Source organism: Staurois parvus, unplaced genomic scaffold, assembly GCF_062004578.1.
Source record: "Staurois parvus isolate SC_StPar_1 unplaced genomic scaffold, SC_StPar_1.0 ptg000414l, whole genome shotgun sequence".
In the NCBI taxonomy this organism is placed as follows: Eukaryota; Metazoa; Chordata; class Amphibia; order Anura; family Ranidae; genus Staurois; species Staurois parvus.
The window spans coordinates 8063627-8087585 of NW_028318210.1; the positions used below are offsets into that span (position 1 = coordinate 8063627).

The 23959-nt window shown below is 39.2% G+C and overlaps 1 protein-coding gene across 5 annotated transcripts in view; it reads right to left on the reverse strand.

Annotated features, from left to right (window-relative positions):
* MGA (MAX dimerization protein MGA) overlaps nucleotides 1-23959 on the reverse strand; it is a 161336-nt gene that overhangs the window by 112571 nt on the left and 24806 nt on the right. For all 5 annotated transcript variants that reach the window (XM_089686914.1, XM_089686916.1, XM_089686913.1 and 2 more), the window contains exons 2-6: nucleotides 22028-23129; nucleotides 13194-13977; nucleotides 9226-9313; nucleotides 8157-8252; nucleotides 7920-8045 (exon numbers count right to left, since the gene is read on the reverse strand). In XM_089686914.1, coding sequence (XP_089543040.1) covers nucleotides 7920-8045; nucleotides 8157-8252; nucleotides 9226-9313; nucleotides 13194-13977; nucleotides 22028-23109 — 2176 coding nt within the window. In that variant the 5' untranslated portion in view covers nucleotides 23110-23129. The remainder of the gene's footprint in view (nucleotides 1-7919; nucleotides 8046-8156; nucleotides 8253-9225; nucleotides 9314-13193; nucleotides 13978-22027; nucleotides 23130-23959) is intronic.

Genomic DNA, 23959 nt, shown 5'->3' on the forward strand with positions numbered 1-23959 from the left:
GAGGAGACAGAGGAAAGAATTAAAAATCACGCCCAATCTATCTCTGACTTAGAAAAAAGGACAAAAGATATTAAGAAAGAGCAAAAAAGACTGTTGTATAGAATGGAAATACAGGAAAACAGGGAGAGAAGGAAGAACTTTAGGGTAAAAGGTATTCCGGAATCCGTGAAGGGAGAGGAAATGAGAGACTTTATCTGTAAAATACTAAACTCCATAAGAGAGAGACCAGAAATAGAACAGGTGAATCTGGAAGAGGTTTTTAGAATTGGAAGGATTCAACATGGAAATGGTGAAAAGAAACCCAGAGACATAATTGTCCAATTCCAAAAGATGTGTGATAAGGAAGAGATATGGAGAAAGATTAAGGGAAGATCAAATATTAAATATGGAGAAGTAAATATACAGATATTTGCAGATTTGACAACAGAGACACTAAGGAGAAGAAGATCTTTGAAACCCCTGTTAGAGCAATTGAAAAAACAAAAAGTGCACTATAGATGGGGTATTCCCGAGTGTCTAATCGGATGGAAGAACGGAGTTACAGCCTACTTGAGATTTCCTGAGGATTTAAGGGACTTTTGTGATAGACTTGATTTGCAAATAATAGAAATTTCTGGCTGGGAGGAGGAGGCAGGAGATAGTGGGGATAGAGTAAAGGAAGACTGGCAGTTAATTAGGAGAGAAAGATAGGGGAGGAAAGTTTTTTTTTTTCCTTCCTCCTTTTTTTCTTCTCGCTCTTCCTATTTCCTGTTCGCTCGAATGAAGTACATCTTAGTGGAATCATCTTGAGTTTATGAAATAGACAAGGGGCATCTGGGGAGGTGGGAGAGGCCGTTCATGGGAGGAGCTCAACCCCAAGGTATAAAATCTATGGAGGGTTTAGATCCTCAACAGATATATAGGCAAACTACAAGCCTAAAGTGGGTGGGAGGGAGGGAGGTAGAGGGGGGAAGGCAAGCCATAGGCCTAAAGCGGAAGGGAGGGAGGGAATTGGAAGGGGAGGGGGGAGAGGGGTTCTTTAAAACTGACATCTGGCATGAAAGGAGAGATAGAGGGAAATGGAAGAAGAAAGGAGATGGTAAAATAGAAAGATGACAAATAAACAAAATATGGAGGAAATACAGTTCATAACTCATAATGTAAATGGGCTGAACTGTCCAAGTAAAAGATTTAGGTTACTTAGAGAACTACAGCATAGAGCGGCCTCAGTGGTATTCTTGCAAGAAACGCACCTCGAGTTAAAAAAAAATCTTAAATTGAAATCTAGATACCATCCGGTGTGGTATTATGCAGATTCTCCAATTAAGAGAGCGAAGGGGGTGGCTATAGGATTTGCAAAAAATGTTAGGTTTGAATTAGAAGATAGGAATACCGATCCGGACGGGAGGTTTCTATTTTTGAAAGGTAAATTGCAAGATATTGAGTGTACGCTAGCAAATATATATTGCCCTAATAGGAAACCAGAGATGTTTTTGAAAGGGGTTCTGAAGAAATTGATGGATTTTTCTAAGGGATATTTAATAGTGGCCGGAGACTTCATCCTATGTATGGATGCACATATAGACACAACTTCTACAGTGCCAAGAGAGGGAAATAAGTCGATGAAATTTTTGAAGGAGGTGATGAGAGAGAGCCAACTGGTGGATAGCTGAAGAATAGTAAATAACAGAAATAGAGATTATACCTTTTATTCTAATATTCATAAAACATACTCCAGATTAGATTATATATTGATAGATCATCGTCTCATCGAAGATCTGTCTAGTGTTAAGATAGAAGTAATGACCCTCTCGGATCATGCCCCCGTTGTATTAAAATTAAGATGGGGAGGGAGGTTGGCGGGAGGACTGACATGGAGGCTGAACGAGGCACTTCTCATGGATCAAGATACTGAACGGAAAATCAGGGAGGAGATAGGGAGATTTTTTGAGGAGAATGAAACGGGAGATGTGTCAAGAGCTACAGTGTGGGAGGCGCACAAAGTATACATCAGAGGAATCCTAATTGCGATTGGGGCTAAGAAAAAAAGGGAAAGGAGAGAAAGGATTAGTGAGCTTCTAAAGGAAATAGCTGAGTTGGAACTCCTACATAAAAGTAATATAACGAAAGAGATAGAAGAAAAAAATGAAAAAAAAGGAGGGAAGAATTAGAGAAAGTATTGGAGGAAGAAAAAACGAGAATTTTTCATAAAATCACGGGAGAAAGATATAGATGGGGAGATAGACCGGGTAAATATTTGATGAGAACACTGAGGAAGAAAAAAAATAGAAATTATATAGATAAAATAAAAAATTTCAAAGGAGAATTAGTCCACTCAACTAAAGAAATTGCAAAAGTTTTCAAGGATTATTATAGTAAACTATATAATATTGCCCCCAACGACCCTATAGATAAGAACAAAAAGGTAAAGGAGGAGAAGAGAAGAGAATATCTAAGAAAAGCAGGGATTACCAAAAGTAAGCGAAGATTTATTAAACTCCTTAGAATCTGAAATCTCACAGGAAGAACTAAAAATAGCATTAAAAAGCTTTAAAATCGGGGAAAAGTCCAGGCCCAGATGGATATACCGTGAGATACTATAAAAAATATAGTGACTTACTATTACCTAAATTAAAGAGGTATATGGACGCGTTGGGAGGAGAGATGGAGATGAGACAGGAATCCCTACAGGCCCAGGTGGTTTTGATATATAAGGAAGGTAAAGATATCTCCCAGTGCTCAAGTTATAGACCGATATCATTGCTGAACACAGATACGAAGTTGTATGCAAAGGTTTTAGCAAATAGGTTGAAGGATCTGATGCCAGAATGGATACACGGGGATCAGGTGGGTTTCGTTAGAGGAAGGAAGGGTCGAGATAATGGGTTGAGATCCCTGATGCTTATTCAGAAAAGTCGAATGGGAAAAAATCCAGTACTGTTGCTCTCAATAGACGCGGAGAAGGCGTTTGACAGGGTCAATTGGAGTTTTATGATGGATACGCTAGAGGCCTTGGGACTGGGTAACAGGATGAGGAGATGGATTGGAAGACTGTATGAAGGACCGTCCGCGATGATAATGGTAAATGGAGAGAGATCAGAGTCTTTTTTAATGACAAATGGAAATAGACAGGGTTGCCCATTATCCCCATTGTTGTTTGTCTTATCATTGGAACCCTTGTTATTAACAATCAGGAAAAATATAGATATAAAGGGAATTAATGTAGGAAAGATAGAGCATAAAGTCGCTGCATTTGTGGATGACCTATTGTTCTATATTAGTAACCCCAGGATAACGCTTCCTAACCTAATGAAAACATTGAAGGAATATGGGGAATTGGCAAACCTAAAAATTAATTCGAGTAAAACAGAGATATTAAATATAAACCTTCCAAAGAGTGAAAAAGAAACGATACAGAGAGAGTTCCCCTTTATATGGAAAGATAGAGAAATAAAATATTTGGGAGTAAAACTTACTTCTTCACAGAAAAATCTTTATAAAGCAAAATTATATACCATTGCTAAATGAGGTTAGGGAGGAATTGAAGAGAATCGGAGGAAATCCTTCGTGGCTAGGTCGTATTAACCTAATAAAAATGGTAATTCTCCCTAAGGTTTTGTATAAACTCCAAATGATTCCCATTAAACTCCCAGAGACATACTTTAGAACAATTAAACAAATAGTAACAAGATATATATGGAAAAATAAAAAACCTAGAGTATCATATGAAGTGCTAAGTAGAAATAAAGAAAAGGGGGGGGTGGGACTGCCGGATCTCAAAAAATATTATAGAGCAGTGATCCTATCAAGAATTTTTGACTGGAAACATAATATAAAGAGTAAAAATTGGGTTACAATAGAAAATACACTTAGTGGGAAAGATTTGAGTGGGATTGTTTGGGTATCAACACAGTTTAGAGAATTAGCTGAGAGCACAAGTCCATTCACTAGGACTGTTTTGAAAGAATGGGATAGATTGCACAAACAGAGGAATTGGGATTTCAACTCATTGTTAATGCCATTAAGAAATTCAGAGTTTTTCCTCCCAGGTAAAGAGGAAATTACGGGTAAATGGATTAAGAAAGAGGATGCTCAGTTGAGAGACGTAATGGAGGGGGTAAACTTAAGAACACTAGAGGATTTGAAAAGGGAAGAGGGAGGGATTTTCACTAAAATAGATATATGGAGGTATAATCAATTAAAACAATTCGTGGGGAAACTGACGAAGCCCCTTAGAATTAGAAAGGATTGGAATTTATTTGAGAAATTTTTTGAAGTGCGAGGTGATGGGAAACACAACACTGCTAAAACATATAAAATTCTCACTGATTTAGATAGTAAGGTAAAATTAAGATATATAGAAAGATGGGAAAGAGATTTGGGGGTGGAGTGGGAGGAACATACACAAAGAAAAATATATAGAATGGTACACGGAAAGGTTAGTATGCGGGAGGTGGAGTTGAACTATAAATGTTTAAGTAGGTGGTATATCACTCCGATAGTAGAACACAAAATGAGTGGTGAGAAACAATCTGGGTGTTGGCGAGAATGTGGAGAGGAGGGCACAATGTATCACGTGTGGTGGGAATGCCCAAAAATACAAGTTTACTGGAGGAAGGTTATAAATCAAATTAGGAATATCACTGAAACTGAGATTGGTTTGGACCCTGAGATATGCCTTTTTTTATATCACAGAAATATCAATGAAAACATTTAAGAATATGGGTATAGAGTGCTACTTAAATGCAGCTAAAGGGTTGATACCTAGGTTCTGGCGTAAAGTAGAGGCACCGGAGTTAGATGACTGGATAGCCAGAGTGGACCAGATTGATAGAATGGAGAAACTGTATTGTATACAGGAGGATAAGATGGAGGTTTATTATACAAAATGGAAGAAATGGGAGGAATTTAGAGCAAAGAAGAAAGAAGCTACTCCGTAAATAAGAATAAAGATGGGAATCGGACAGATGTCAGGGGTTTATTGAAGAGGGGAGGGAGGGAGGGGGGGGGTTGAGGGATGGGGGTTAAGTGGAGAAAATGATATGCAATAAGTGTTTTTAGAAGAAATTTGTTATGTTGTATTTTATTACATCTTGTGTTGGAGATATTTATATTGCTATATTTGAAAACAAATAAATATTTAAATTAAAAAAAAAAAAATGTATAGGGTGAAAAACAAACAATACCTAACCTAAATCCTTGTGACCTTTTCTTCATTGACCTATTTTCGTTCTGCCTCTGTGCTGCCTGGGTTCCTGTTCCCACGCCATTTTGAAAACTTTACTTGACACTGCACTTGCACGAGGTGACCTACATGTCATCATGCACGTCACCTTGTGCATGCACCATACAACACTAGATGTGAGTTCTCAGCGAGGTTTTTTTTTTTTTTTTATAAAGAATATAATTTATATGGCGTTTATGTGAAATGATGCGCACGACCATGCACATGAGATGGCTTCATCTCTACACAAGTATGACAATTTTGCAGTTTAGGTGAAGGCAATGGTAGGCATCTGTGTTGGCAGCATCCCTAGACGTGTAGTTTCATTCTGACTCAAAATTCGGATGAATTTTCTGTTATTTGGAGATTCGGATGCATCCAAATTTCTGAATTACAATAGCTATGAATTTAAACGAATCCGAAATAGAATCTCATCTGAAATAAAAATGATCCAAATTCGAAGAAAAAGAATTTTAAAAAATATTTGAAAGTGTTAAACATATTGCTGATTTCCTTCAAAGTGTGTATTAGAATATAGCCGTCTTACGAAATTTGAATTTCTAAAAATAGAATAAAACAGAATAGAAAAAAGTAGAAAGAATATAGTCGTTTTCTCCAATTTTAATTTAGAAAAAAATATAACAGAAAAGAAGAGTAAAACAGAATAGAATAAGAGTAAAACCGAATAGAAAAGATGGAGTAGAACAGAATGGAATAAAAAAGAAACAGAAAAAAAAAATAGATTAGAATAAAATAAAATAGAATATAGCCATCTTCCGAAATCTGAATTTCATATAGAATACAACCAGCTAGTCTTCACAATGAATTTGGATCGACTATATATTATCAATTTGAATACTTTGCATCCATTGAAAAAACTGATTTTAGTTGAAAATGGATAAACAAAACTAAATTAAATGAATTTCATTACAAATGCAACAAAACAAAATTAGTAACTTAAACTAATCAATACAAAACATTGTTTTGTTCTGCACATGTGTAGATATCACCACTACCTTCCAGAAAGTAGAAAAAAAAAAGTAAGCGAAGTAAAAAAAAAAAAAAAAACATTTAAAAAGTAAGCAATTTCACATCAGCATGTACAGATACATGCTGAAGCCAATTTTAGGCTTCATTCACATCTGAACGTAGTGTTTTTTAGCGGTTTATTTTTTGCGCATATTGCAGATTTTTGTACATTTTAATACAGTGTTTTTAGCAGTTTTTTAGCTTTGGCGTTTTTATATTAGCCAATAGAGAAAAATATCTGTTGCATCTTTTGTTCCTAGGTTTTTCTGCTTCAGCCTTTAATTTCTTTTATTATTATTAATTTATTATTTTCTACTAGGGAGATAATAAATTAATAAATGTTAAATACACCAGTAAATAAAAATAATAAAATACTATGTAATAAATAAATAACCCCTAACCTTAAAAATATAAAATATATTAGATTATTAATTTTATCCAAAACCCGCTGCCCTATAGCAGATATACTGCTACAGGGCGGCAGGGGTTCGCAAAATCATGTATATATACGTGATTTTGCATTTCCGGGTAGGGGGCGTGTGCGCGAGTCGCGCACGTGCCCTACCATCCAGCGCCAGTGATTACCCGCCGGTGCCCAGAGATTAAAAAGGATCTCCGATGATGAGGAGGGCTGCTTTGTTTACGAACAGTTGTCCTCCCTGTCGGCTCAGTCACACTGCTCTAGATGGCTGTGCACAACAATTACTTGTTATGGGTATTGTCAGTGTTTCCATATTGTGTGTTTACTGTTTAACCGCTTCCTGATCACCCTATAGTAGATATACTGCTACAGGGCAGCACGGGAGTGTGCAAAATCACGTATATATATGTGAGTTTGCATTTCTGGGTAGGGGGCACGTGTGAGCAGCTGTGGCTGTCAATCACCAGGTCCCGACTGGCGATTACTCGCCGGCGCCCGGTGATTGCAAAATATCTCCGACAGGGAGCAGCCCTGTCTGTAAATAAAACAGTTCTCCTCCCTGTCCCCTTGTGCACACTGCTTTGCATGGCTGGACAGGAGAAGAGAAGGGGTGAGCAGTTGCAGGATTGGAGACCAAAATGTCCAGGGTCAGAGTGCTGGAAGTATAGCGATAACTACTCCCAGTGCTCAGGAAAAATGTAAATAGTAAATTAAAGTACTTATTAATTAAAATACTACACAAAGTGGAAAACACCTTGTTGGACTTAACCCCTTATAAGCAAGCACATTTTTAAAAGTGCTACAATTTCTTTTTTCTCTGTACATGTACACCCTTCAAGTGGACATTATACAAAACGTACTCATACCACGTGAAATGTGTACAACAGCTTTTATGGAGGTGTACATATTTAACAAGTTACAAAATACTGTCCTAGTATCCAGCTTCCTATGGCTATATATTGGCATCTACTGTGTCTCTCTGTGTTTTACTAATAATACTTTTACATTACTGTTTCATGTTCAAAATCCATATCTCATTTATAGATTTGTATATTGTCCCTCAGTGTGGAGAGAATTGCTAGAGAACTGCTAAAATTACAGGAAATAAAAAAATAAATAATATCACATATTGCTTACTGCTTCCAATCTGAGTAAACACTGATACACACAGAATACAGACTAAAGAACTGTCGTGCAATACTACCGCACAAGAATTATAAACTGTATTATTGAAATAAGAAGACTACATGAATTCATTTCACTGACCTTCTGCGCTTAATCCACAATTATCCCATCTGGAGTCACTGGTGATAAAAGGAAGTGGAAGCTCAACTCCTACATACCTTAGGTCAATGCTCACTGCACGGTCTACAATGTTCAGCCTTAACCCCACTATGAGAAAAAAAAGTGCATTACTAGAACATAACTACAAAAAATACACTGCAACCGATGAAACCAAAAACAGGGATATAAACAAGAAACAGAATCACAAATCATTAATACCTTGCTGAAGGGCAGGGTGAATGACCTGTCTGTGTTTCATTGCCTTAAGCTGAACCAGGAGCTGTCTCTCCAAATTTACAATTTTTTGTTGTTCCTCTAAAAGAAAGCAGAATGCAAATTTGCTATTGTGACAGAAATGTGATTCTGACATGAAAAAGAATGAATTGCACATGGTGGCGTGTGAAAATTCCGAGTCTTGCAGCTACATTATATAAAGGGCAGTTTTGACACCAATTACATGAGTGAAGCGTTACATAATAGATCACATGGAGAGCTATTTACTAAAATTGGAGTGTGCAAAATCTGGTACAGCTCTACATAAAAATCAAACAGTTTCCATGTTTAAATTGCCAAAACCCAATTGAACAAGCTGAAATTAGAAGCTGATTGGCTACCATGCATAGATGCACCAGATACTGAGAACTCCAGTTTTAGTAAATTCCCCCATAGTTACACAGAGTGAAAAAAAGACACAGGTCCATGTATTTCAACCAATATGACATTTTTTGCCTTTATTCTTCTACAGCAGTTAAAGTGTCCCATAATCAAGCTACACTCCTGAGCAGTGCACAAATACTGGATGGATGAGATAAACCCAATGTTTGCAGTCATGAAAACGTGTCTCATTTCCCTGTACAACAATATATCCATACGGATTTCCAAGCAAGACTACATTAAAGTTACTATTGTAGTATAAGAATACGGTCTTGCAAATCTACTAGAAAAAGTCTTCAGTCATCTGAGGGCTATATAATAAATCTTGGAAATGTAGAAATAAAAGCACCCCTAATAAAGCTAATGCCAAATGGGCAACACTGCTGCTGGCAGCACTTTGCTGGCAGTAGAATCACCCAGGAAAGCCATCCTTTGGAATTGCTCCTTCAGTGGCCTTGAATGCTGCTGAATCTCCTTCGCTAACAAGGGAGCAACATCTTGCTAGCCCAAATAGTGAGAAAGAGAAAGACTCCATAGAAACAGGTAAGGAGTCTCTTCAAGAGTTCCAAGAACACTTCATGCATCTTATAGTCACCTGGTGGTAAAAGACAATTAGGTCAAATATTGGTTGTACCTGTCAATTCAACATGCACTGCCGTGTCTGGAGACGTTGATGGTATATCGGCCTTAGGCTTCCCTCCTGTATGAACGTCCAGTGCTTCCTAAGAGGTAGAAGGATTTAAAACCTATATTATTAGCAAGAACTATAAGTCCTTCCTGGCACAGCTTGACATACACTATATTGCCAAAGTACTGGGACACTTGCCTGTACACGCACATGAACTATCACATCCCAGTCTTAGTCCGTAGGGTTCAATATGGAGTTGGCCCACCTTTGGCAGCTATAACAACTTTAACTCTTCTGGGAAGGCTGTCCACAAGGTTTAGGAGTGTGTCTATGGGAATGTTTGACCATTCTTCCAGAAGCACATTTGTGATGTCAGGCACCGATGTCGGACGAAAAGGCCTGGCTCACAGTCTCCACTCCTATTCATTCCAAAGGTGTTCTGTTGGGTTCAGGTCAGGACTCTGTGCAGGCCAGTCAAGTTACTCCACCCCAAACTCGCTCATCCGTGTCTTTATGGACCTTGCTTTGTGTACTGGTGCTCAGCCATGTTGGAAGAGGAAGGGGCCATCCCCATACTATTCCCACAAATTTGGGAGCAGGAAATTTCCCAAAATGTCTTGGTATGCCGATGCCTTAGGAGTTCCCTTCACTAGAACTAAGGGGCCAAGCCCAACCCCTGAAAAACAACCCCACACCATAGTCCCCCTGCACCAAACTTTACACAATGCAGTCAGGCAAGTACTGTTGTCCTGGCAACAGCCAAACCCAGACACGTCCATCGGATTGCCAGACAGAGAAGTGTGATTTGTCTCTCCAGAGAACACATCTCCACTGCTCTAGAGTCCAGTGGCAGTGTGCTTTACACCACTGCATCTGACGCTTTGCATTTTACTTGGTGATGTAAGGCTTGGCTGCAGCTGCTCTGGCATGAAAACCCACACCACAGTGAGTATAATAAGCATGCTTTACTGCATATACAGACTGATTTTACTGTTGTGGTTTTAGTAACACTTTAAAAGGTTAATAATCCCCCCCCCCCCCCCAAAAAAAAAAAAAAAAAAGTTTCCTTTGCTGATGGTTAGAAAATGCCAGTTTCCTGGCAAACTCCAGCCTTGGGCCTATCTAGGACCCTGTGGCTAACCCAACACAATGCACTTTGTGCCAAGGTGAACGTCCAAGCAGGATCCATTGCCCTGAGCAACGTGACAGGCTGGTCCTACTTCTTCAATCTAGTGACATCCAAGTGGAGTCCCAAGACATGAAATCAACCGATTAAGAATCTACAGTAGAGAGGAGGTCCAATCATGTCATTGTCTTCATTACTTTCTCAAGTATGAAGATAAGTAAAGAGCTGCTATATGCATATTTTCCCTGGGTTAGGAATAGGAAGATGGCATGATGACTAGCATTTGCAGAAAGTAGCCAGCAATGGCAACCTCCATATTTCTTTCAAGAGGATCTTCAGCATGTTTTGAAAAAAAAAAAAATAATACTGTAGCTGCTGACTAAAGGACACTTGTGTCCAAGAATCCAGCACCATCCTTACCCAGTTCTTCCCTGGTCTTCGGATCCCCATTGTTGGCTTGTTTAGTGTGGGAACTCCTTGCAGCTTTACAGCTGGCTATCCGTTGAGCATGCACAAGTCACACTGTTTGTATAATCCCACAGCCTCCTGGGACCTGTGCTGTTTCTCAAGAGGTTGTGGGCAGAAAGGGGGCTAGACTTGATGCCAAAAAGGCTTTTTTTGACAGGGTTAACTGGGGTTTCATGATTGATACGCTAGAGGTATTAGGAATAGGGTCCAAAATGTTAAAGTGGATAAAAGGGCTTTATAGCGCTCCATCAGCAGCTGTTAAGGTTAACGGATCCATCTCTCAGTTCTTTAAAATGTATAATGGAACCAGACAAGCATGCCCACTATATCCTTTATTTGTTTTATCCCTGGAACCTGTCCTGGTGCGGGTAAGAAAGTGTGTAGACATAGCAGGAATAAAGACAGGGGAAGTGGAGCATAAGGTGGCAGCATATGCAGACGACATGTTGTTCTATATTGAAAATCCTAGAATAACGTTGCCTAATTTAATGGGACTAATAAAACAATATGGCGAGCTATCAAATCTGAAAATAAACTAAAAGTCAGAAATCGTAAACATCAATATACCAAAAGTTGAGAAGCTGAGTCTACAAAAAAAACTTTCCATTTACTTGGAGGGAAAAAGAAATAGGCTACTTAGGAATAAAACTAACTCCTTCAATAAAAGCCCTGTACCAGGCAAATGATATCCCTTTAGTAAATGAAGTAAAGGAGGAGCTGGGGAGATTGTCAAAAGGTGACGCTTCCTGCATAAGTTGTATAACTCTGGTAAAGATGGCGGGAGTACCGAAAATCCTGTATAAAAGTTTCACATGCTCCCAGTACATCTACCAGTATCTTTCTCCGGGATAATAAAGAAGATGATACTTAAGTTTATCTGGGCAAATAAGAAATCCAAGAATTAGGTATGAGGTATTGTGTAGGGCAAAAGGGAATGGGGGTTTGGGTATGCCAAATGTTAAGAAATATCAAGCGGTGATATTATCACAAATAATAGACGGGATATTTAATTCACAAGGGAAAGGTTGGGTGAATAGGCAAGGGATCCTAAGTAAGGCACAGTTGGGGAAACCGGTTTGGGTACCACATAAATTCTGCACATTAGATGTGAATATTACTCCACTGACAAAGAAAGTTTCAAGTGTTTGTGATAGAATGCATAAGCAAAAGGGATGGAAATATAATTCAGTTTTGATTCCCTTGGCGGGAATATAGTATTTGCCCCCAGGGAAGGATAATATTTCTGGGAAATGGATTAAAGATCAGAATGCATGTTTGAAAGATATACTGAATAAGGGGAAATTGCACACTTTTTCTGACTTAAAGGAAAAAAAAAAAAAAAAGAAGATTTTTCACATTAGATGAGTTATGGTATGGCCAATTAGGTAATTTTGTTTCAACGCTCCCACAACCATTGAGGACGTTGAAGGATCTGTACCCTTTTGAAAAACTGTTGAATGCAACTATAGTCCCTAAACAAGCCACCTCCAGGATTTAGACTATTCTTATGGATATGGAGGGTATTTATCCTCCTGAGTTTTTGGAAAAATGGGATCAGGAGATTGGAACAAAATTTGAATGAGCAACAAAGAATAAAATATTCAAATTAATACATGAGGTGGCAAATAGGAGCACAGCTGAAATGAATTACAAATGTTTGGCTAGATGGTATATTAAGCCGAGTAAGGCACATAAACTACAAGTAGATATGTTTCACCTTTATGTTGGAGAGGATGTGGGGAAAAGAGAACAATGGTACACATATGGTGGGATTGCCCGAAAATACAGGATTATTGGAAGGGAATATTACAATATATTCAGGAAATATGTGAGATTACTGTACAGAGAGACCCATGGACATGTTTATTTGAGAAATTTGAACCTTTAGTAAAACTACATAACAGGGTACTATATCATGTAAATAGAGCGGCTAAGAGCTTGATTCCCAAATTCTGGCTTGCCCCAGACACACCAAGAATAAATGACTGGGTGGAAAATATCTACAGGATGGAGGAGTTGTACCATGGGGTGCCCACTGTACATGCGCGAGAAGAACTGCTCTTTGTGAATGGCCCCGTAGTCTTCTGGGAGCGGTCATGTGTCCCAGAAGACTATGGGGAGGGTGGACAACTTCCGCTTCCAATCGCTTGGCATTCGCAACGGAAGCGGGAGCAGGTACCTGTCAAAATAAAGTACCCGCACCCCAAAGGTGCCAATCCTTAATGGGAAGCGGGGGATAAAGCATTAAAAGCGGAACTTCACCTTTTGGGTGGAACTCCGCTTTAAATACAAGGTTTCTTAGCCAATTACAATGCTGAATTCTGATTCAGTCAGCAGAGGTCATTTTAGCCTGAACACCAACCACTGTATTTTTTGTTACCTTTGAAGAAAAAGCGACAAATAGGACTCCATCCACATCCTCTAGGTCTGGCTTGAAATCTGGGAACAACTGCGGCGTTTCTACAGGCAGCTTCTTTTTCGGGGGGCGTCCTACCTTAGCACCTTTGTTCTTTGGAGGTCTCCCTCTTCTTTTTGCTACAGGTGCCATACCGTTCTCATTTCCAGGGGTCTTGGTTGCTCTAGACTTGCCTGAAGCAGAAGGGCACTTCTTCTTGCGTCCACGATTGGATCGCACATTAACTGGGACAGCATAGTCAGCATATATTTTTCTTTTAATAGGTCTTTTCTCATCGGTTCTGATAATTGGTTCCCTTTTACAAGAGATAATGCTTGGGGAAATGTCACTACACTCCTCTAGTTTAATGTTCTTCACTGTTGTATTAGGCAACACAAGACCTTGTGAAACATTCTCAGCAGTCTTATTAGTGGAACATGACTCCAGGTATACCATTGGCATTTTACCATCGTCAAGTTTCAGCAGTTTTGCTTTTGCCACTCCAGATGGGCTTCTTACAGAGTGCTTCCTATCGGAGTGAAGCTTTGAACTAAACTGTGCAAAGTGCCTTTCTAATATAGGATAGTCATCATCGCTGTGCGAGTACTCATCTGTTACTTCGTCATCAGATTCCTCTTGTTTAACTTGTATTCCCATGTTAGATTCAGTCTTACTATAATCATAGTTGTCCTCAGGTTCTTCCTTAATTTTGATTTTGGGCTGGTTTGCAGGTATAGATGGAGTTGCCACAGTACGCGAGTCACCCAAACTATGAAGAAAAAAAACATTTCAGCTTGTCCAGTTACTACCATTTGAATGAATGCTTACAAATTGGTATAGGTTACATGTACAATACAACATTCTTAGGTTATGGGCCTTGTGTAAAAAAAAAAAAAAGGGTTATGATCACCAACATCAGCCAGTTAGTTTCACATTCCCACTTGCTCAACGCAGCTTTTAACATTAAGAGCAAGCCATATGTTTTGTGGTCAAGATTTTTTTTTATTCACAATAATTAAAAAAACTTTTACTATTTACATATAACAATCACAATATGCATTTTTGTACTTCCTGTACTTCCTGTAAAATCTTTTCCTTCAGTTTAGTTTGGTTCACACGAATCAATAAGGGTTGACTAGAGAGTGCAAAATCTGATGCAGCTCTGCATCAGCTTCCAAGTTTTTTTGTCAAAGCTTAATTGAACAAGCTGAAGTTAGTAGATTGGCTACCATGCACAGCTGCACCAGATTTTGCACTCTCAAGTTTTAGTAAATCAATCCTAATAACTATCAGTTCATACTGCTGCCTAAAAGGAGAAGTGGATAGCTGAAGTTTTGCTATACAGCCCCTGGATCACTTTTAAATGTGGCGGAATGTGTCCCCCCTTCCTTGCCACCTTCCCGGGCTCCCGTGTTCCACGGTGAGCCTAGGACTGAAACCAGCAGTCAGGGCGAAACACTACAGAGATGTAGGAGGAACAAACATCTCCCTATCATCTCTATGGCCTACTGATTTCACTTTGATCAGATGCTGTTATGGGCAGAGGAGAGACCTGGGATCTAACAGACCCCAGATCTCTGAGGATTACCTGTCACTGTCCCAGTTATCACAAGGGATGTTGTTCACCCCTTGTAATAGCAATAAACATTATAGAAAAAAAAAATAAAAGCGATAGTATATAAAAAAATTTAAAGTACCCTCTTCCCCACACACAAATATGAATGGGCATGCCAGTCTCGCACGCATATGTAAATGGGAATCACAGCACACGCTGGTTATTTCCTTGAATGTCAGAGTGAGCACAATAATTCTAGCACTAGTTAATGTTGAACTCTAAACTGGTAACCTGTAAAGCCTGTTGAAAAATACCTCCACTTTTGTGAGAATAAAAATCAGCAAATTAAAAAAAAATCTCTCTCTCCATCATATAAAATTGCAACACAAGTCATATTGTAATAGAATGTTATTAAAATTACATTTCCTTTTCAATCTGCAGTGCTGTAATATTCTGTAAAATGCAATGCAATATGGCTACCGGGAGGTGTTATGTACACGGACATGCCATTTTTGGCTTGTGTGATTGGCTTACTGATTTTCCCAGAAGTCTATACTAAGATACAAGTCAGATTTTGAGCATCACCTGGAAAAAAAATTAATTTTTGGTGAGATACTCCCAAAGGGAAATCACGTCTAAAAAAGTGATGAAGACTCTTTCTGCATTAGAGCACTGCAGGTACAGCAGCTGACTGAGAATTATGAAGTCACTACCATACATATTCTCTCTGCACATGGATGCAAACAAACAGCTAATTTTTTTCATAATAGGTAGGATTCTGCAACGTTTGTTAAGATCCCAGCAATGTACATTGATCACCAAGAGGGAAATGTTTTTTTCGCAACAAATGTGGAGTTACTCTTTAAAGCTTCATCTAATTAAATTTTTACGTACCATGGTTTGCCACCATTTAACATGCATGACACGTTAGGTACCCTCTACTTACTCAGCATAACAGAATTTTTTTAATTCACTAAACAATTGGATATTATATTGTGTTTGTGTGAACTAAAATATATTAAAAGTTTATTATAAAAAAAAAAAAAAAAAAATGCTCTTGAAAAAAAAAAAACTGCTGTGCAAATATCATGTGACATAAAAAAATGCAAAAACCAAAACAATTTTTTCTTCGGGACCTCTCTTTTCAGAAAATGTTAAATGTTTAGGGGATCTAAGTAATTATCTAGTAAAAAAAATAAATAATGCTCATTTTTACATGTATGACAGAAGTATCAGAATTGGCCTGGGAGTCAAGTGGTTAATGTCAGAAATGTTGACCCCCAACATTTTTATTCTTTGATATTCCCTTTTTTCCCCTGACATTAGCACTTTAACACTTTTACTGTTAACCAGTAATGGTATTAACCTTAAAGCCACTATTTAGTATCCTATAAACATTACAGAATATCTTGTCAGGTCACTATTAGTGTAAAAATATCCAGTCCCTCTAAAGCTGGCCATAGACGTTGCTATTCTCTTTACTGCAACCATGGGTTGCAGGAAAGAATCACTTGATTCCCCCATCAACACAGTGTAGGAGGGGGAATCCATGCCGCTGAGTCATTCTGTTGTCCTGGCAGGAGGAGCCACCCCGCCAGGAGAGCACAGTGATTACGGCTAACACCTATATTAGTCGCTAGCAATAAATCGCATGTAAAAGCCAAAAGGCTGGCTGTACCCAAGTTGATTGATCAGCTCGGGTACATTTAGCCCGCCCATACATGGTTCAAACCATCTATGGTTGGCTTAAGACTTATTTAGTTAGGTCCAAAAAGTAATAACTAACCCTTTAGCTTTACTTTATTCCATTATGTGAAAAACGCAGTGAAATCTCAATGGCTGCTGGTGGTTAGCACCACTTTGCTCTACCCTATTAACCCTTTCGCTGCCAGGTCTACACAGCAGGCCACGTCTGTACACTGTAGAGACCTACATATCTCTTCTGCGATAAGCTGAAGTGACCATAAACTTATGGATACCGCCGCCTCTTTACCTGTCACCCGCTGCTTCCTCCCCTTCTGCCCTGCCTAACATGTCTGCACTGTTACACCCCCCCCCCTCCCCCCAGCATCACCTCCCCTTCTCCTAGCCAGTGCGGATCCCTGTGGATCCCATGCAATTGCTGACTCCCCCCCCCCCCACTCATACCGGCATTTGCAGTGTTAAATGCTCACACTCCCCACTTGTTGGGACCCCCTTCAGCACATCCCCGTCCCTCACTCACCAATGCCCAGTGGCCCCCCATGCAGCTGTGCTAGCTGACGTCCCCTCCACCCCTCCCCTCTGGATGCAGCTGCTGTCCAGGAGATTGAAGAGTGGAGTGTCAGGATGGAGACATGTTTTTCCCAGCACCTTTTTTTCCCTGAGTGAACAAAGTGATCGGTAACGATCACCCTGTTCATTTATGACTGAATAGTAAACTGTGTTTACGATGTGTCAGTTTGTGAATGGAGTCTCTATATAGACTCCAATCTCATTCATTACAGTGCAGCTCAGGTTGCAGAAGAAGGGACTGTCTTCAGTCCCTTTCTCTGTCTCAAAAAGACATTAGGGGTTCGTTTAGATCCCTGATAACTATCCAAAGCCCCCTTCCTCACAAATTACAAAAAATTTCTAAAAAAGTAAATAAATAAAATTGTAAAAAAATAGCAAAAATAGAAAAACATAGAAAGGGTAGATTTAGACATGCGTCTAAATCTCCCGTGCCACTGAAGCCCTTTGGGATCTTGCTTCAGAGGCCACTGACAGGCAATGAGCGATTCAAGACCTCCTCACCACCTGTTTGAAACCCATTTTTGCAGACAAATGCACTGCAACCGCGTGCATTGCGAACAGTTGAGGGGCCATTGCAGCACTTTCCTATTGACTTCAATGTGTAGCGTTTGGAAAGCAACATCACTACAAGTCAGGTCAACTTTGTAGCAGACGCAATGTGCAGCATCGTGGCCGCAGCATGTAAACACCCCCATCCGTTGCCTATTGCAGCTTATGGGGGTGGTTGGCAGGCTGCAGAAACGCAGCTCAAGTGCACATTTTTGCTACCCCCAACTACAAGTGTAAACAAGGCCTAAGGCTTCGTTCACACAGGTCATACTACAGTGAGCCATTGTTTAGCGGCACAGGAATGCATGGGTGTTCTGTGCATCCCCATGCAGGCCGTCCCATTGATGTCAGTTGGGACACAGCAGCTGCATATGAATGCACAGATGTTCCATGCATTCCTGTGGAGGCAGTCCCATTCATGTCAAATGGGACACAGCAGCTGCATAGACACAGCCACTGCTCCCAACTTGACATCCATGTAGGTGTATGTCCCTGAATTCACAATGCATGCATTTGGGGACATGCACCTACACCCGCACGAGTCAGATCTGTCCCTGCAGCCACTGCGTCCCAACTGACATGAATGGGACTGCCTGCACAGAACACCCGTACATTCCTGTGTGGGTAAACACAGCTCTACATAGGCATACACTTTAGTACACCCCAGGTGAATGAGGCCTTAGTAGGAATTTTGTAAGCTACGTTAGATTTGTGTGTACAAATAAGAATTTTAGTGATTTTGTGGAAATATTGATTTGAGAAACATTTGCACAAATATTGCGGGGCCATAAAAACCCAGTAGCACCTTCTTTTTATTCTATTGGTCATGTTTTTCTAAAAATGTATGGTTTTTGGGGTCTTTTACAAACTCTAAAAGCTGTAAGGGAAAAATGAAAACCTAATATAAGAAATAGAGAAAAAAAGCGTCACAAACTAAATAGAACAAAAGCTGCACTCCTAGCCAAAAAAAAAAAGTAAAAACGTGAATAAATCAAAGAGTGCGCTAAATAGAAGTAAATACTTCACTATTAATGTCACTAAGAAATTCAGATTTTTTCCCCCCAGGTAAAGAGGAAATTTCAGGTAGATGGATAATGAAGGAAGACGCTCAGCTGAGAGATGTAATGGAGGGGGTAAACTTAAGAACAGTGGAGGATTTGAAAAGGGAAGGATTTTCACTAGGATAGATATATGGAGGTATAATCAATTAAAACAATTTGTGGAGAAATTGACGAAGCCCCTTAGAACTAGGAAAGAGTGGAATGAATTTGAGAAATTTTTAGAAGACCGAGGTGATGGGAAACACAGCACTGCTAAAGCATATAAAGCTCTCACGGATTTAGATAGTAAGTTTAAATTAAAGTATATAGAAAAATGGGAAAAGGATTTAGGAGTGGAGTGGGAAGAGCACACACTGAGGAAAATATATAGAATGGTACACGAAAATATTAGTATGCGTGAGGTGGAAATGAATTTTAAATCTTTGACAAGGTGGTATGTTACACCGGTGATAAGAGCACAAAATGAGGGAGGAGAAGCAACCTTGGTGTTGGCGAGGATGTGGAGGGTTGGGCACGATGTATCACATATGGTGGGAATGTCCAAAAATACAAATATATTGGGAAAAAGTTATAAATCAAATCACGATTATCACTGGATTGGAGATAGGATTGGACCCTGAAACCTGTCTTGTCCATAATTCAATATTATCTGGAAATAAATATAAAGAACTGGGTATATTGTGTTACCTAAATGCAGCAAAAAGTCTGATTCCTAAGTTTTGGCGTAAAGTTGAGGCACCGAGGGAAGAGGATTGGATGAATAGAGTGGACCAGATTGCTAGATTGGAAAAACTTTATTATATGCAGGAAGATAGGATGGTGACATATCATATGAAATGGGAGAAATGGGAGGAGTTCAAAGTAAAGGTAAAGGAAGGTACTGAGTAAGTAAGCGTAAAGAAAAGGGAAAGAGAGGACAAGAAGAAAGCAGGGGAAAAAAGGGGGAAAGGATAAGGAAAAGGAGAAAATATAATAACTAGCCTTTCTCTCTTTCTTTTCCTTTTTCAAACCTCGGTAACCAGAGGATATGAGATACAAGTCGATCAGACAGATGTCAGGGGTATAATGTAGTGGGGTGGGAGGGTTGAAAGAAAGGGAGGTATGGGGACAAAATGTAAATGATACGAAATTAGTGTTTTATGAGAATTTGTAATGTTATATTTTCCATTATGGAAATGTGTATTGTTTTACTTGAAAAATAAATATTTTAAATTAAAAAAAAAAATAGAAGTAAATACAAAAATTATTAGTTTAAAATAATGATGTCCATGATAAAAAAATATTATATAAAAGTATAGCCACCATCACAAAGTAATTAAACAGTTCTGAAATCTTGTATAAATCAAACACCGTGCAAAAAAAAAAAAAAAAAAAAAAATCCACCACCGAATGAAATGGGTACACTCACCAGAGCTCCATGCTGACCAGATTATAAGTCAGCAAAGATAGCGTTTGCTCTGGGAGCGATGATCAGCAGAAGTAATCCAAACTGGGAGCAATATACTGCAAGCAGCCAATCAGCACAATACGGAATAGCCTTAACAGCAGGTAGCCATCACGTCTCCATACCATAGATCATGTTCAGGGAATCAAAAAAGGAAATCATGGTGCAGTACGTTTAAAACCGCATTGTTTTATTAAAACGTCAGAAATGCACTCACAACAGGGTGTCTAGCCGACACCAGCAATGACAGCCTCAAAAAAGCAAGCAGGGACGGAGCCTCGCTCACCGCGATATCACAGCCGAAAGTAATACGAGAAGCGTCCTGACGTCACATCCAAAAGAAGCCCCGCCCTACTAGTTTCATCATCCGACGTCCTCACGGGGCAGAAACTTTCCGCCCCGTGAGGACGTCGGATGACGAAACTAGTAGGGCGGGGCTTCTTTTGGATGTGACGTCAGGACGCTTCTCGTATTACTGTCGGCTGTGATATCGTGGTGAGCGAGGCTCCGTCCCTGCTTTTTTGAGGCTGTCATTGCTGGTGTCGGCTAGACATCCTGTTGTGAGTGCATTTCTGACGTTTTAATAAAACAATACGGTTTTAAACGTACTGCACCATGATTTCCTTTTTTGATTCCCTGAACATGATCTATGGTATGGAGACGTGATGACTACCTGCTGTTAAGGCTATTCCGTATTGTGCTGATTGGCTGCTTGCAGTATATTGCTCCCAGTTTGGATTACTTCTGCTGATCATCGCTCCCAGAGCAAACGCTATCTTTGCTGATTTATAATTTGGTCAGCATGGAGCTCTGGTGAGTGTACCCATTTCATTCGGTGGTGGATTTTTTTTTTTTTTTGCACGGTGTTTGACTTATACAAGATTTCAGAACTGTTTAATTACTTTGTGATGGTGGCTGGACTTTTAAATATTATTTTTTTATCACGGACATCATTTTAAATGAATAATTTTTGTATTTACTTATATTTAGTGCACTCCGATTTATTCACAAAAATGAAAACCTACTGATTTTTAGAGAAATTTAGCAATTTACAATTTTACGTACGTTTGATGTTCACCATTTCGCAAAAAGGCACAATTTAAAAATAAATATTTGTTAATTATTAACTCAGTACAGGTTAAGATTTTATATGTACTTGGAATTTATTAGGATTTAAAATTTGCTGTTTTTATCTGCCAATAAGGATTTTAGTGTATTTTTAATGAAAATATTGTTTGAAGTACAAATATCACAGGGCCTTAAAAATCAGAAGCACCTTCTTTTTTATTCCACTGGTCATGTGCTTTCAGAAAATGTATGGTTTGGGGGGGGTCTTTTACAAACTCAGAGCTGTAAAGGAAAACTAAAAACGGTCTGGCCTGCAAATGAAAACCACTGCTTTGTGTGTGAAAGCTTCGGTCTTCAATGCAGCAGGCCAAAACACTTATCGCCACAATCACAGACCTGCAATGAGAAACACATACTCCCTAGTGTATCTAGCTCTGAAAGCCGCCTTGTGTAGATATTCAAAAGCCCTGAAACTGCTGCTAGGAACCACCATCCTGGATGTTCCATCAGCTGCCCCAGCAGAGTCTAAGTTGTTACTCATGCCTTACATGGTATATAGTGAGGTGAGGGGTGGAGAAGCTGCACGCACAGAGTGGTCAGGCACTCTCAGACAGGAAGAGGACTATGACGTGCAAAGAGGAAGGGGCCTGTACTAGGGAATTATCTAGATACATTTTCATAGAAAGTTCAAAGGCATGTTGCAAGTGAACAAAAATAAATGTAAAAAGCACTGCAAGTGACCATTTAAAATATGTGATTTGTTTGTATGCGCTTTGATGTGTAATATTTAATTTGGTGACAGTCTCTTTAAAAAAGGCTGATACTTTTAGAATATTAAGAAAGAATATAGAACATGCTTTCCATTTACCTGTGAAGTTGATTTAGTTTCAGAAGTAAATTCTGTAGGACTGTACTCTGAGAATTTGGAAGACTCTTTAATTCTTGTTTGGCAATGAAAGATTCATTTTCAGTGTCAGCATCAGAATGCTCAGACAATGAAAGAGACTCTTTTAGTTTTTCAGTGCTTTCTGGATCATCATGCTCTAACTTTTTGCTATCTGGTGAATCTTTTACTTGTGCAAAACTCTTAGGCTTCCCTTCTTTAGAAGGCCGCCCCACCATAGTCCCTTCCCTAAAGCCTTTGGCAAAAGGATTGCAGTCAATCTTTAGTTGGGTAATCTGAACATTCTGATATGCGGTCACTGCAAAAAACTCCGTCTGTGGGAAGGTGAAGGTGTGAACATCAGGTCCGTTAAGTTGTATTACTTCTGTGGCCTTGTCAGCAGGGATAACATGTAGCCTTGGCAAGTAGCGGTGCATAGAGTGGAGGATGATGTGACCTTCTTGGTCCAAAATATTATTGGTTAACTTCAGCTTATAGAAGGAAACAGGTTGGTGCATCCAGTACTGCCCAGTTGATGGAGACTCGGGATGAATGAACGCTCTTCCTAGTACATGCGGCTCTGCTTTCCCACCAGGCTCCCACCACTTGCCATTCCACTTGTATTTGTGAGTGTCCAATGGAGTGATGTCCATAGCAAGGATGTACTTCTGGTAAGGGTCCATACCCGATACCCAGTAGCGACAATAAGGAAACATCCTTCTTCCTTGCTTTGTTAATACCATCTCTGTACTACAGCGGTAAAACTCATTCCACATGTTGTTGTTATCCAGGGTTACAGTAATTCCTCCAGAAATACAATCAGCTGACAGAAAGGTATTAGACTTTGATTCATGCGGTCCAGGCTGGACAAGTGGTGCAACTGCAGATGCATCCCGATTGGCTACAAGTATCCTTTCTTTTTTATCACCCTGTGATTGGTGTAAGATTACAAAGTAAGCAGGGGTTGTTGATGGAGGTTTACTCCCACTTTCTGGAGCTGCTTCTAGCATCTTATTTTCCTCCATGATGGTTACAAATCTTGAAAACTTACTCAGCAGGCTTGGCATACCATTGAAAATTCATTTTCCTAAAAGCAATGTATGAAAATTTTAAATGAAGGATTGTCAAAAAACAATTATTGTACAAAGTATGGACATTATTTAACCAACATTTAAAAAAACCTGCTACACTAGCAACTTTTAAATTGGTTCTTCTGTCCTGATCAAGGTTACCATTTAAATTTTTTTGGGTAGAATTAATATATTTGAAGTTATATTTTTACTTTGTTTCCTTTATGCGTTCTTGAACACCCCTGTGCTGATGCACAAAAAAAATGTTCTCTGAAGAGGATAAGAGCCCAACTACTTTCGGAGGTCCAAAACCACCCAGAATATTATTGGAAACTTCACAAATACCAACACATAGAGGTGTGTTGTGTCCAAAACTGTGTAGATTCTTGGGAGAAATATATCTCGCACATTTGGTATTAAATACCTCCACCAGCTTTATTTAGGATCCAATTTTAAGTCATTTGAGGCTTTTCAGCAGAATACATGGTTTTTCCATTATATCCAACTTTACCAAGCAGTAGCAGCTCAACTGGAGTTGACGGGTGTAGTTTGCAACCGCTTTCTCTAGAGAAAAGGTTACTTATTTCTGAACATAACAAATTGACCTCTACTTACTATTCAAATATGATATTTCTGAAATTTCATAAACTATACAAATTAAATACTCAAATGAAAATTGGATGTTCTTAATATTGCAGAAGAGGTTTGGATGAGAGAGTGTAGTCCTGAACCACTTTCTCAGTTATGCCCACTAAAGAAAAGCGGATTCAACTTAAAAATTATACCCCGAGGGTGTTATTTACTAAAACTGCAGTGTGCAAAATATGGCGCAGCTCTGCATAGAAAC